The following is a 14,076-nucleotide window of genomic DNA, read 5'->3' as shown; positions in this document are numbered from 1 at the left end:
CGCACAGCCCCCAAGGAGGACCTGGGCACCTCCTTAGCGGAACTGGTCTACGGCGCCCCCCTGACGGTCCCGGGCGAGTTCGTACCAGAGGCCCGAGGTTTGAACAAATCTCCAGCAGCGGTGCTAACAAGGCTGTGGGACAAGGTAGGGACCCTAGCACCGGTCCCTACCTCCAGGCATGGTCCCACACCATCCTTCATCCCTAAAGACCTCCGAGGCTGTGAGTATGTTTTTATTCGCAGGGGCATGCGCAGGTCACCTCTACAGCAGCCGTACGAGGGACCCTTCAAGGTGATCCGGCACAACGGAACCACGTGTGTCGTGGAGGTGGGTGGCCGGGAAGAGACTTTTACAGTGGACCGCCTCAAACCGGCGCACTTGGACATTGAGCAACCAGTGAGGGTACCCGCACCACGCTGGCAAGGCCAGCCACCCAGGCAAGCCACGCAGACTGGGGACTCCACTCCCCCAATGGACATTTCTGATGGGGGGGGGGGGGTTGGCAGTCCGCACACAGGGACTCAAACCGCCATCGGGAGCCACAGGCAGACACGCTCAGGGTGGACCTTCCAGGGACAGTCTGACGTCATGTCCACCTGCTGGTCACAGGGACCCATGGGAGGGGAGATTTAAGCGCACGAGTTTGAATCAGTAAAGTAATTCCAAGTTCAGCTCTCTCTGCCTCCATGTGTTCCTTTCGTAGCATTTTGTGCGCGACTACAACTCCGTTAATTCCCTTTTTTATGTTACCATTGAGCCCACTTGCCTACCCTATTCAGCAAGTGTTCTTCATCCAGAACAATTTGAGGTGTTAATTTATTTTCCTCTTGTTTTGTTGCTGATCGCCATAAATCAGCACCATAAGTCATTATCTTCTTGCGGATGTTTTGTACAGCTATTGATTCACAACCCCATTGCACATATACTCAGTTGCCACTTTACTGGGTATCTCCTGTACATAATAAAGTGGCCACCAAGTGTACTATATCTTCATGGTTTCTGCTGCTGTATCCAGCCTTCTTCAGGGTTCGATCTGTTCTGTGTTCAGAGATGCTCTTCTGCACACCACCACTGTAATCTGTGGTCATTTGAGTTAACGTTGCCTTCCTGTCAGCTTGAACCAGTTTGGCCATTCTTCTCTGACCTCTCTCATTAATAAGGTGCTTTCACTCACAGAACTGCCACTCGCTGGATTTTTTTTTTGTTTTTCGCATCGTTCTCTGTAAACTCTAGAGACTGTTGTGCATGAAAATCCCAGGAGATCAGCTCTTTCTGAGATGTTCAAACCACCAAATCTGGCACCAATAATCATTCCATGGTCAAAGTCACTCAGATCCCATTTCTCCCCATTTTGATGTTTGGTCTAAACTACAAATGAACCTCTTGACCATGTCTGCATGTTTTTCTGCAATAAGTTGCTGCTACAGGATTTTCTGACTAAATGTTTGCATTAATGAGTGGTACTGTATATAAGTGTACTAATGAAATGGCCACTGAGTGCCGACCTGAGATGTTCGCTGCTTCTGAGAGCTACAGTTATACACAGAGAAGCACTCTCCTCTCTCTATTCGAATACACAGTCTTCATAGGTCAACATCACAAAGGTCTGACAGAGAGGCAGCCAGGAGGACAAAGTTAAATGCAGCAAATTGGACTTTCAGTGAGATGGCACAGTTTGTTAGCATCTCTGTGATGCTGTGTTATAGAATGGTGCAACACAGTTACCAGCTTCCCAGGCATCACCGAGGAGAAATCCCAGCTGCAAGGAGGAATTAAAAGTTTCTATGCCCTTGTGTTCCAGTGGGAATATCAGCAGTGGAGAATCATCATAGTTATGCATCAGAAACAGTAATCCTTCAGTTTTTGGAGTTTATTCCAATGATACACAATAGGGCAGTACCCATGGGCCTATTGTGAACATCAAGCCTGCACTGTTCAACTAAAACAGAGAGGAAATGCACAGCAAAGACCCTTCAATCTGCTCTTCCAACATACTATACTGAACCTATCAGAGCACCATCCAATTAAACCAGCCCATCATCCCAAAGAACAGCTTATTACACAAACTGGCACCATAGATCCTACATTCATTTTCACTCTTGCAAACATTGTTTTCTGTAATCACAAAATCACAATGCACAGATGGTAATCAGCTTAGTCCCTGTGCTAATACTTTGAAACAAGTTAGTTCCACACCCTGCTCTGAAAATTACCTCCTGAAAGTTACCATGAAATCTCTTCCCACCACCATTTCATCCAGTGTGATTGTAGCAGGTTGCATAAGCAAATTCTTTTCACTTTATTTTCTAATTATTTTCAATCTGTCTTTACCAGGATTTCACTCAATGGATTCAGTTGGTCCTTGATCAGATCCTTCATTGCCTTCGGTCACTTTCTTTAGTCAAAGGAAAGCAAACCCAGTTTATTTCCTCTTTCCACAGAACTGTCTCTCCTCTCACCCCATTTCCACATTCAACCTCTATCTATTTCCAGTCCCTGGATTTTACACATATAAAGAAGGTGAAAATCAGAACAGACACAGAGCAATGTTCAAACATTTGATGATTCACAAACATTGCTTGATGATATAATTGTTTCTGGGTAATAGCAGAAGATGACCTGCAACTACAGTCTAATATAAATTTCCATCTCTCCGTCAAATTTATCCTGCAGTTTCTCAACTTGAACAGAAAGTATTGAAGATCAACCTCAATGTTTGTGAACCAGTGAGACAGAGATTGACATTTCTAAACCAGTGAGACAGAGATTGACATTTCCAAACCAGTGAGACAGAGATTGGCGTTTCCGAACCAGTGAGACAAAGTTTGACATTTCCAAACCAGTGAGACAGAGATTGGCGTTTCCAAACCAGTGAGACGGAGATTGGCGTTTCCAAACCAGTGAGACGGAGATTGGCGTTTCCAAACCAGTGAGACGGAGATTGGCGTTTCCAAACCAGTGAGGCAGAGATTGACATCCGTGAACCAGTGAGACAGAGATTAATGTTTGTGAACCAGTGAGACAGAGATTAATGTTCGTGAACCAGTGAGAGTGATTAATGTTCGTGAACCAGTGAAACAGAGATGGATGTTCGTGAGCCAGTGAGATGGAGATTGGCGTTTCTGAACCAGTGAGACAGAGATGGACGTTAGTGAACCAGTGAGACAGAGATTAATGTTTGTGAACCAGTGAGACAGAGATTAATGTTTGTGAACCAGTGAGAGGGAGATTGACGTCTGTGAACCAGTGAGATAGAGATTGACGTCTGTGAACCAGTGAGACAGAGATTGATGTCCGTGAACCAGTGAGAGAGATTGACGTCTGTGAACCAGTGAGACAGAGATTGATGTTTGTGAACCAGTGAGACAGAGATTGATGTTTGTGAACCAGTGAGACGGAGATTGATGTCCGTGAACCAGTGAGACAGAGATTGACATCTGTGAACCAGTGAGACGGAGATTGACATCTGTGAACCAGTGAGACGGAGATTGACATCTGTGAACCAGTGAGACAGAGATTGACGTCTGTGAACCAGTGAGACAGAGATTGATGTCCGTGAACCAGTGAGACAGAGATTGATGTTTGTGAACCAGTGAGATGGAGATTGACGTCTGTGAATCAGTGAGACAGAGATTGACGTCTGTGAACCAGTGAGACAGAGATTGACGTCTGTGAACCAGTGAGACAGAGATTGACATCCGTGAACCAGTGAGACGGAGATTGACATCTGTGAACCAGTGAGACAGAGATTGATGTTTGTGAACCAGTGAGACGGAGATTGACATCTGTGAACCAGTGAGACGGAGATTGACGTCTGTGAACCAGTGAGACAGAGATTGACATCCGTGAACCAGTGAGACGGAGATTGACGTCTGTGAACCAGTGAGACAGAGATTGATGTTTGTGAACCAGTGAGATGGAGATTGACGTCCGTGAACCAGTGAGACAGAGATTGACGTCTGTGAACCAGTGAGACAGAGATTGACGTCTGTGAACCAGTGAGAGAGATTGATGTTTGTGAACCAGTGAGATGGAGATTGACGTCCGTGAACCAGTGAGACAGAGATTGACATCCGTGAACCAGTGAGACAGAGATTGACGTCTGTGAACCAGTGAGAGAGATTGATGTTTGTGAACCAGTGAGATGGAGATTGACGTCCGTGAACCAGTGAGACGGAGATTGACATCCGTGAACCAGTGCGATGGAGATTGACGTCTGTGAACCAGTGAGGCAAAGATTGACATTTCCAAACAAGAGAGACAGAGATTGGCGTTTGTGAACCAATGAGATGGACGCCCACATTTCTGAACCAGTGAGATGGACATTAACATTTGTCAGTTCAGTGTAATATAAGCTGATAGACTAGAACATGTCAATGTTAAGAAAGGGGATATACTGGAACATCTGAAAAAGATGAGGATAGGTAAGTCCCCATAGCCAGACAGGATACCCTAGGTTGCTACAGGACGTAAAAGAAGAGGCTGTTGTGCCTTTAGTGATGATCTTCACAGAGAGAGCTGTGGGTTCATTAAACACCCTGCCAGCGGTAGTTTAAGAGGCAGGATCATTCAGGACATTTAAGAAACATCCTAGGTAGGTACAAGGATGATTGAAAAATAGATGGCTATGTAGGAGGAAAGGATTGGATTTAGCTCAGGTGATCAGTGTTTCAGAGTGTCTGCCAGCTAATCGAGTTTTAGGCTTGTTATTTAATAATGACTTAGGATCATTATCATGCGGCAGGGAAACAAGCCCATCAGTCCTTATCAAAAAGATTCCCATTTAAATAAGTTCCATTTGCCTGAATTTCTCCCATATCCCTCTAAACTTTCCTATCCATGGACCTGTCCAAGTGCCTTTTAAATGTTGTTAATGTACCTGCCTCAGCCAGCTTCTGTTCAATACTGAACTGGATATTAATGAAACTCCACAGATTTTCCCAGCTGATTCTCTAACATCCATTGAAACATTGAACAGAAACCATGGTGGAGACCTGGAACACTGGTGCACAGGAACTTTCCCTGGACAAATTTATCCCTTAACTTACATGGACAAATGGTTTAATCATTGTGCTATCCATAGAAGTTTTTAAGCACTAGTTTTCTGCAACTTATCCTGCATTGCAATGTTTCAAAAGTTCTTTATTATTCTTTGGGGTGCCCTGAGTGAATATCACTATATAAATATAAATTCTTCAAAATCAATGTCAAGGTAAATCAAAGAAAATTTGGGTGCCATGGTAACATAGCTGTTAGTGCAGCACTATTACACTTTGGGGCATTGGACTTTGGAGTTCAATTCTGCTGCCATCTCTAAAAAGTTTGTGCATTCTCTATGTAACCACATGGTTTCCTCTGAGGACTTTGATTTCCTCCCACAGTCTTACCAGTTAATGGATCATAGTAAATTGTCCTGTCAAAGGGGTTCTCAACCTGGTGTTAATGAACCCCTCAGTTAATGATAGGGGTCCATGACATAAAAAATGTTGGAACCCTAGGCTACTGATAAGTATGAGGGTTACTGGGTTTGTTGGGCTGGAAAGACCTGTTCACACTGTATTTCTAAACATAAGTGTATCATAATGGTATGTATATGTCACCAAATACTACCATGAGCCTCACTTCCTTGCAGATATTTACAGGAAAATAAAGAAATACTCTAGAATTAATGAAAAGTATACATAAACAGAGACTGACATCCATGTGCAGAACAAGACAAATTGTGCAGATTTCAAAACAGATAGATAAATATGGCAGAGAATGTGAGTTCTTGATAGCCGTCATTTGTGAAATCATTTTCAGAATTGAGGTGAATGAAGTTATCCATGCTGGTTCAGGAGCCTGTGAGTTGGAGAGAGTTGTGTTGGTTACAGTGGGATGCAGTAAAGAATGTGGAAGATAACAACCAATTTCACCCTGACTCCTGACCCAGATCAAGCCAGTGCCAATAATCTTTTCCCCGTCTGATTCAGTGTAGAACCTGCAAACAATTAGATGATGTCACACAGAAACTTAACACCAGTGGAGGCTGACCTGTCTAAGGCAAACAGCCCCACCTGTAAATACTAAACTGGGTGAAACACAGGTTTAAATCCTCTGTGCCACAACAGCACCTAATTCTCTCATTGCCTAATCTGCTGCCAAAAGTATGTCTTAATTTACTGCAGAGGTAGAGATGCAGTCCCTGCTGCAAATTTTTTTGCTTTCAAAGCATTAACAATAATTGGATTTCTCTATTTGCAGTCTTGGTAAATTAGCAGTTGATTTCCCAAGGGGTTCCTCATTAACAAAAATAAATAGGTCTGTCTACTGCCATCACTGTCTCTGCCTGTCTTTTGATTTCTAATTATTTCCACCTCCTTCCTTTGATGTGTGTGTCTTCCTCTCTCTCTGTCTCACTTCTTTTACATATTGCCATTGAGATAAGGACATGGGGTCAAATGAGTGACACCATTTTACATTAGATATCCATGGGTTACCATCTGAATCAGAATCAGATTTACCTTCTGACATAGGATGTAACATTAGTTGGATTGCACCAGGACTACTGAAAGATATAAAATTATATTAAATTACAAGATTAAATATATAGTGGAACAAAAAAGAAATAATGAAGTAGTGGCTCATAGACCATTCAGAAATCTGAAGAAGAAAGTGCTGTTTCTGAATCATTGGGAATCAGAATCAGGTTTATTAACACTGACATAGCTCATAAATGTCTTGTTTTATGACAGAGCAAGACAGAGCAAGACAAAAAAAATCAGGAGTAAATAAATGACTAGTACAAAAGAGGGACAGTGAGGTAGTGTTCATGGGTTCATTGTCCATTCAGAAATCCGATGGTGGATGGAAAGAAGTGTCCCATACCAGAGGGTGATGCAGCCACTTAGAATGCTTCCCATTTACATCCAGAGTCTTTGGTATATACCAATCCTACTCAGACTCCTAATGAGATATAACCGCTGTCACGCCTTCTTTGTAGAGGGTGTTTTCTCTCTGGAGAGGGTTCAGAGGAGGTTCACAAGGATGATTCCAGGAATGAAAGGGTTATCTAATGAGGAACGCTTACTAGCTGGAATTCAGAAGGATAAGGGGGATTTCATTGAAACCTTTTGAATGTTGAAAGGGCTAGACAGAGTAGATATAGAAAGGAGAGTCTAGAAGAGCACTCTTTCAAAACAGAGATGCAGAGAAATTTCTTTAGCCAAAGGGTAGTGAATTTATGCAATTTGTTGGCACATGCAGCAGTGGAGGCCAAGTTGTTGGTGTATCCAAGGCAGAGATTGATAGGTTTTTGATTGGACATGGCTTCAAAGGTTATGGGAGAAGGCCGGGAACTGGGGTTGAGAAGGAGAGGGAAAGAAGGGATCAGCCATGATTGAATGGCAGAGCAGACTCGATGGACCAGATGGCCTAATTCTGCTCCTATGTCTTACGGTCTTATGGTCCTATGGTAGAATTTAGAATAACAATAAAATAATATTTCAGCCCATTAAAGCAGAGATGTAGTGATTTTGTTTTTCTCTCAGAGATTCCTGAGAGACACCTCTCTTCCTCCAAGTGTAAAGAGAGCAAAGTCTTTGAATAATCTTAAGGCACTAGTTAGATTCTTGATAACCATGGGGATTAATATTTACTCGGGGAAGAGGGCTAAAGGCAGGAATTTGAATGTTCCAGTCAGATCAGCCACTGTCTAATTAATTGATAAACATGCAGGAAGAGCTGAGAAACTCCTATTGAATATGTATCTTCATATTTATTATCTACCAGCTCCAGATGTTGTTGTTTCACATGCTATATTAAACCTGCTTTCTCAGTGTGTAATAGATTACATGCGACTATTTCAGGGAAAATGAAAGCTCTTCCTGCTGTCTCATCTGATTTTTATGCCTCACTCAAAATCACTTAACCCACTCAAATATCAGACTGTTACATATGGAACACAGGAGGTTTCAGAGGGGGTTCACGAGAATTATATATAAATAAATTAAAGGGTTAATATACGAGAAGCATTTGATGGTTCTGGGAATATACTCACTATAGTTTAGAAGAATAAGTGGGGATCTCATTGAAACCTATTGAAATTTTGAAAGACCTAAATGGGGTTGATTTGGAAAAGAGTGTTTTCTATAATGGGGGAGCTTCATACCAGAGAACACAGCTTCAATAGAAGGACATCTCTTAAGAACAGAGATCTCCTCCAAAGATGAGGAGGAATTTCTTTAGCCAGAGGGTGGTGAATCTGTGGAGTTCATTGCCAAAGACGACTGTGGAGGCCAAGCCACTGAGTATACTTAAAGCTGAGGTTGATAGGTTCCTGATTAGTCATGGTGTCAAATATTATGGAGAGAAAGGAGAAGAATGGGGTTGAGAGGGAAAATAAATCAGCCATGATGAAATGATGGAGCATACTTGATGGGTGAATGGCCTTATTCTGTATCTATGTCTTATGGTGTAAGAGAATGCAAAAAGTAACAAAAAATCTGCTGATGGAACTTAGCGGATCAAGTAGTGTCTGATCTGATGTCTCTTGATCCACTGAGTTCCTTCAGCAGATGGTGTGGTGTGTGTGTGTGTGTGGCTACTTACTGCATGTTCATTGGCTGCTCCGTACCCTACAGCATGTTTGAAAGGGTTTCATTAAGCATAGAACAAAGAATAGCACAACATTAGAACAGGCCCTCAGTTCATGATTCTATGCCAAGTTAAACTAAATCTTTTCTGCCTGCACATGATCCTATCCCTCCATTCCCTGCATATTCCTGTATCCGTCTAATGATCTCTTAAGCAATACTTTTGTATTTGCTTCCAAGGGTTATATAGTGTCTGCTTCATTGCTTTCAGTGACATAAAGTAATGTGAAGTATTCAGAAAGAAATGTGAAAGAAGCCATATTAAGATCCCACAATTTTTAAAAATTGCTGTTCTATGAAAGAACGTATCACCAGTCTCAAGAACAGTACTGCATTTTCTCTGATCCTTTTACACTTTCTTCTACATTGTTACTGTTTTGCCTTGTTCTATCTCAATTCATTGTGTAATGATTTGATCTGTATGAACAGTAGGCAAGACAAGCATTCGTTATACCACGTGCATGTAACAATGATAAACCAAGTCCAACTCCTGTAACAAATTCCAGACTTTGGTTTTGTGACTTTGCACGGTTCCTCTCATCTTTTTGCTCAGAGATTCGGAGCAGGGAATTAAACCCGCAACTTTAAGACTCTGAGGCAAAAGTAGAACTTAAGTATGAGGTTGTGTGTATGGAAGGTCAGTTCCTTCAGCCTTTGCTTAATCGTTTTGTCTTGCAGAGCAAACTGATTGCTGGACGGATCATCCCTGCAATCGCCACCACCACAGCTGCTGTGGCTGGCCTGGTGTGCTTGGAGCTCTACAAGGTGGTGCAGGGTCACAGGCCAAAAACTGCCTACAGGAATAGCTTCATCAACTTGGCGGTGCCTTTATTTGCCTTCTCAATACCTCTATCTCCTCCGAAAAAGAAGGTAAGTGGGCTGTTCTCCCCGTGTGCCTTAGGCCTGGGCTAATCAGTCTTCGCTATTTATAGTTTTTCATAAATACCTGCAAGAAAACAATCCTCAAAGTAGTATACAGTGAGATAGACATAATTTGACAATAAATTTACTTTGAACTTTGAAACAAAAGGTAAGTGGCTTCATCTTCACCAGTGTCGTTACCCTGAGGTACGACAGACAATTCATCAGCTGCCACAGAGTGGTAACCTCTGGACCTCACTGAGCTCCATCTTCAGCATCAAGGAAGGGAATCAAACTCAGGTTTATTAAGTACAATCCTGTTGACATTATTTCCATCTGAGCAGTGAGGGTCCGCCGTGGCATTGAAGATATACAAAATACTGGAGGAACTCAGTAGGTCAGGCAGCATATGTAGAGAGGGATAAGATAAGATGAGATAAAATTTTATTTATCCCAAAGGAAATTATTGTCGCAAGGTTTCTCTGTCAGAAATAGATACTTTGAAATACAAAATGTAAGTATTGAGGTACAAAATAAATACAAAATGTGCATTAAAATGTAATAGTGCAAAATGCAGATGTGCAATGCAACCATGTACTGATATACGGAAGGAGGAGGAGTTGTAGAGTTTTATAGCCACAGGGAGAGAGGATCTCCTGTGGTGTGCAGTGATGTACCTCGGTGGAATCAGTCTCTTACTAAAGGCGTTCCTCTTTTTGTCCAGTATGTCATGGAGAGGATGGGAGGGATCGTCCACAATGTTTCGTAGCTTCTCTCAGACACAACCACCAAGGAGTCCAGTTCCACCCCCGGAACAGAACCAGCCTTCCTGATGAGCTTATTGATCTCCTTGGCATCAGCTGCTCCCCCCCTGCCGCCCCAGCAGACTACAGTGTAGAACAGATTGCTGGCCACCACTGAGTCGTGGAACATCTGCAGCATAGTACTGTAGCCATTGAATGACCGGAGCCTCCTCAGGAAATACAGTTGGCTCTGTCCTTTCTTGTACAGAGTCTTTGTATTTTTAGTCCAGTCCAGTTTATTGTGCAGGTGAGTTCCCAGGTATTTGTAGTCCCGGACAACTTACACATCCACTCCCTTGTTGGAGATGGGAATGCAGGGTGTTTTCACCTTCCTGAAGTCCGCCACCAATTCCTTTATCTTAGTGATATAGTGCTGCAGGTGATTCAGCCCACACCATTCAACAAATTGTCCACCACTCATATGTACTCAGCCTCTTGACCCTGGCTGATACAGTCCATAACTGCCAAACCATCTGAAAACTTCTGCAAGTGGCAGGAATCCAAGTTGTATTTGAAGTCCAGGTGTAGATGGTGAACAGGAGGGGGGACAGGACAGTCTCCTGAGGTATCCCTGTGCTGCTAACCACAATATCTGATAGACAGCTCTGCAATCCCACATACTGTGACTGTCTGAACAGGTAGTCTGTAATCCAGGACACTAGTGGAGCATCCACCTGCATCTCCAAGAGCTTACTCCCTAGTAAAGTAGGTTGTATGCTGTTAAAAGCACTGGAGAAATCAAAGAACATGATTCTCATAGAGCTGCCTGGTTCATCCAGCTGGGTGTAAGTCCATTGAAGCAGGAAGATAATGACATACTCAACAATAAAAAATGAAAACTTCCAAGGGAGGAGAATAATTTATGTGGTTGGTAAGCAAACTGGAGTGGGAGCAGTGATGGAGTTACATTGGTTTGGACCAATCTTTCTAATGATTTCATAATGTGAGGTCAGTTCCACTGGGCAGTCACTGGGCATGGTGGGACATGCCTTCTTAGGTACCAGAACGAGGCAGGATGTTTTCCTCAGCACAAGGATCCTCTCCAGGCTTAGGGTCAGATTAAAGATTTATTGAAAAAATGCACACAGCTGAGTAGCACACACCTTGAGTACCCTTGGGCTGATGTGTCCGGCCCCACAGCCTTGCCTGGTGGTCTGCTAAGCTCTCCCCTTACCTGCTCAGCAGTGACAGTCCATGTGTCTGTGGTTGTTGACTCTCCAGAGTCCCTGGAGAGAGACAGAGGCAAGAGGTGAGAGGGGAGGAGCTGGGAGGCGGATGGGTTGTAGACAGGTAAACAAAAGCCTCGTCATCAAACCTGTTGAAAAACCCATTTAACTCATTGTCTCTGTCACAGTCTCCTTCTTCTCCTGGTCTCTTCTTCTTGTATGCTGTGATTGTTTTTATACCACTGCACACATCCTTTGAGTTGTTCTGCTGTAGTTTCCTCGCCAGCTTCCTCCTGTAGCAGTCCTTGCCCTGGTCGATCTTCTCCCTCAATTTCCTCTGAACCAGCCTCAACTCTTCGCTATCTCCATCTGTGAATGCTCTGTTCTTCCTGTTCAGTATGGCTTTGATATCTTTGTGACCCAAGCTTTATTGTTTGGGAATCGGCGTAAGTCCTAGTTGGAACAGTCAGTGATAAACAGTGGATGTTTCAGCTGACACCCTTCATCATAACTCATAATGCTGATGAAGGGTCTCAACCCAAAATGTTACTGTTTATTCCTCGTCATAGACGCTGCCCGACCTGCTGAGTTCCTCCAGCATTTTGTGTGTGTGCTCTGGATTTGTCTTTGCACTTTCATGCCATGTACATTGTTTCACCACTGAATGAGTTGTAATGGGAAAGAATCATCAGATACTGCTAATTCAACCTTTATTAATGGATTTGTTTCTTGGCAACAATAAAGCTTGAAGTACTTCTGGCATCCATTTACACAAACCATCTTGTACTCAGAAATTGTAGATAAAAACCCAAGACCTGAAGGAGGGAGGATCTGAGCCAGAGGGATGGGAGCATTTCTGACAAAAAAAAAATGACCTTTGTTCTTGATCCCTGTAAAATTACCAGGATATTTTAAAAAATAATTTTGGTTATTCTCTCCATGTATTATACATCCACAAAGACTCATAAAGAACCAATAAAATTAAGCTGTTAAGGGTGTGTTAGAGTAATATCAAGCTAATATTGGCATACCCTGTTTAAATTATCAATTCATCTCTTGCATTTTCAGTAAAAGAGTTGTGTTAACAGGACTCATTTCCTTCAATAACTGCATATTAGCCTCCTTTCTGGGTCACGTGATTAAGGACACCATCCAGCCCAGGTCCCCAAGATAGGCCAGGAAAGTTACACAAAATGTAATGATACAGTGCCTATAAAAAGTATTAATTTCCCCCCCACCCCAGCCCCCAACTTGGAAGCTTTCACGTTTTATTGTTTTACAATGTTGAATCACAGTGGATTTAATTTGGCTTTTTTTCTTAATTTGGGTTAATGGATGAGGAGTGCTTGATGGCTCTGGCCTGTACTCACTGGAGTTTAGAAGAATGGGAATTTCACTAAAACCTATCGAAATTTTAAAGACCTAGGTGGAGTGGTTGTTTTATGAATGTGCTCATTAGGTTACAGAAGTTACTTTCAGTAATATCACCATTTGAACAGAACAGTGCTTTTGCGTTTTCAAAGCAAAAGAAAGCCAGTGCCAGTTCCAACGTAAATGCTGTGAGGAACTACCTGAGTACATATTTATTTTGGGTATTCCATGGTTCCGAGCTTTATTCAAGCATTTTCTGTACAGATGCAGCTCAGCCTGAAAAGTTAAGTCCATGTTCATAACACAAAATGCACATAACAGAAAGTAAAGCGTTCAGAAGAAAAGAGTATAAATTTCAATTTTGCTTAAAAGTTCTAAGTGCTAACGTGATGTAACCATCTTAATTTAACTTAGCATATGATTAAAAGCTGTCTACAACTAGTTTTATGTGTGTGCTCCTTAAGTTAAAGAAGTTACTTTCAGTAATATCACCATTTAAACAGAATAGTGCTTTAGTGTTTTCAAAGCAAAAGAAAGCCAGTGCCCGTTCCAATGTAAGTGCAATGTGGAACTAACTGAATATATATTTATTTGGGGTATTCCATGGTCCCAAGCTGTATTCAAGCATTTTCTGTACAGATGCAGCTCAGCCTGAAAAGTTAAGTCCATGTTCATGATACGAAATGCACACAATAGAAAGTAAAGCGTTCAGATAAAAAGATTATACGTTTCAATTTTTCTCAAAAGTACTAAGAGCTAACTTGATGTAAACATTTTAATTTTACTCTCCATGTGATTTAGAGTAGTCTGCGACATGTCTTAAGTGTGTGCTCATTAGGTTATAGAAGTTACTTTCAGTAATATCACCTTTTGCACAGTATAGAGTTTTATCATTTTCAGAGCAAAAAAAAGCCAATGCCAGTTCCATTTGTTCTAATATGGATACATGGAGCTTAGAAAAATAGAGGGCTATGGGTATGCCTAGGTAGTTCTAGGTTAGGGACATATTCGGCACAGCTTTGTGGACCAAAGGGCCTGTATTGTGCTGTAGGTTTTCTATGTTCTTCTATGTTTCCAGAAGTGGGACAGTGTAGGACCAAAGGGCACAACCTCAGAATATAAAGATGTTTCTTTGGAACAAAGATGAAGAAGAACTTCTTTGGCCAGAGAGTGATGAACCTGTGGAATTCATTGCCACAAACAGCTTTGGAAGCCAAGTCATTTGGTATACAGTATTTAAAG

At 42.2% G+C, this 14,076-nt stretch overlaps 1 protein-coding gene across 7 annotated transcripts in view; it reads left to right on the top strand.

Annotated features, from left to right (window-relative positions):
• Window positions 1–14,076, top strand: part of LOC132378004 (ubiquitin-like modifier-activating enzyme 1) — a 416,994-nt gene that overhangs the window by 277,082 nt on the left and 125,836 nt on the right. For all 7 annotated transcript variants that reach the window (XM_059944584.1, XM_059944583.1, XM_059944586.1 and 4 more), the window contains one exon: window positions 9,312–9,503. In XM_059944584.1, the coding sequence (XP_059800567.1) occupies window positions 9,312–9,503 (192 nt within the window). The remainder of the gene's footprint in view (window positions 1–9,311; window positions 9,504–14,076) is intronic.

This window comes from Hypanus sabinus, chromosome 19 (genome assembly GCF_030144855.1).
Source record: "Hypanus sabinus isolate sHypSab1 chromosome 19, sHypSab1.hap1, whole genome shotgun sequence".
Classification (NCBI taxonomy): domain Eukaryota; kingdom Metazoa; phylum Chordata; class Chondrichthyes; order Myliobatiformes; family Dasyatidae; genus Hypanus; species Hypanus sabinus.
The sequence above is the reverse complement of the archived record's forward strand: the minus strand, read 5'-3'. Positions and strand labels throughout refer to the sequence as shown.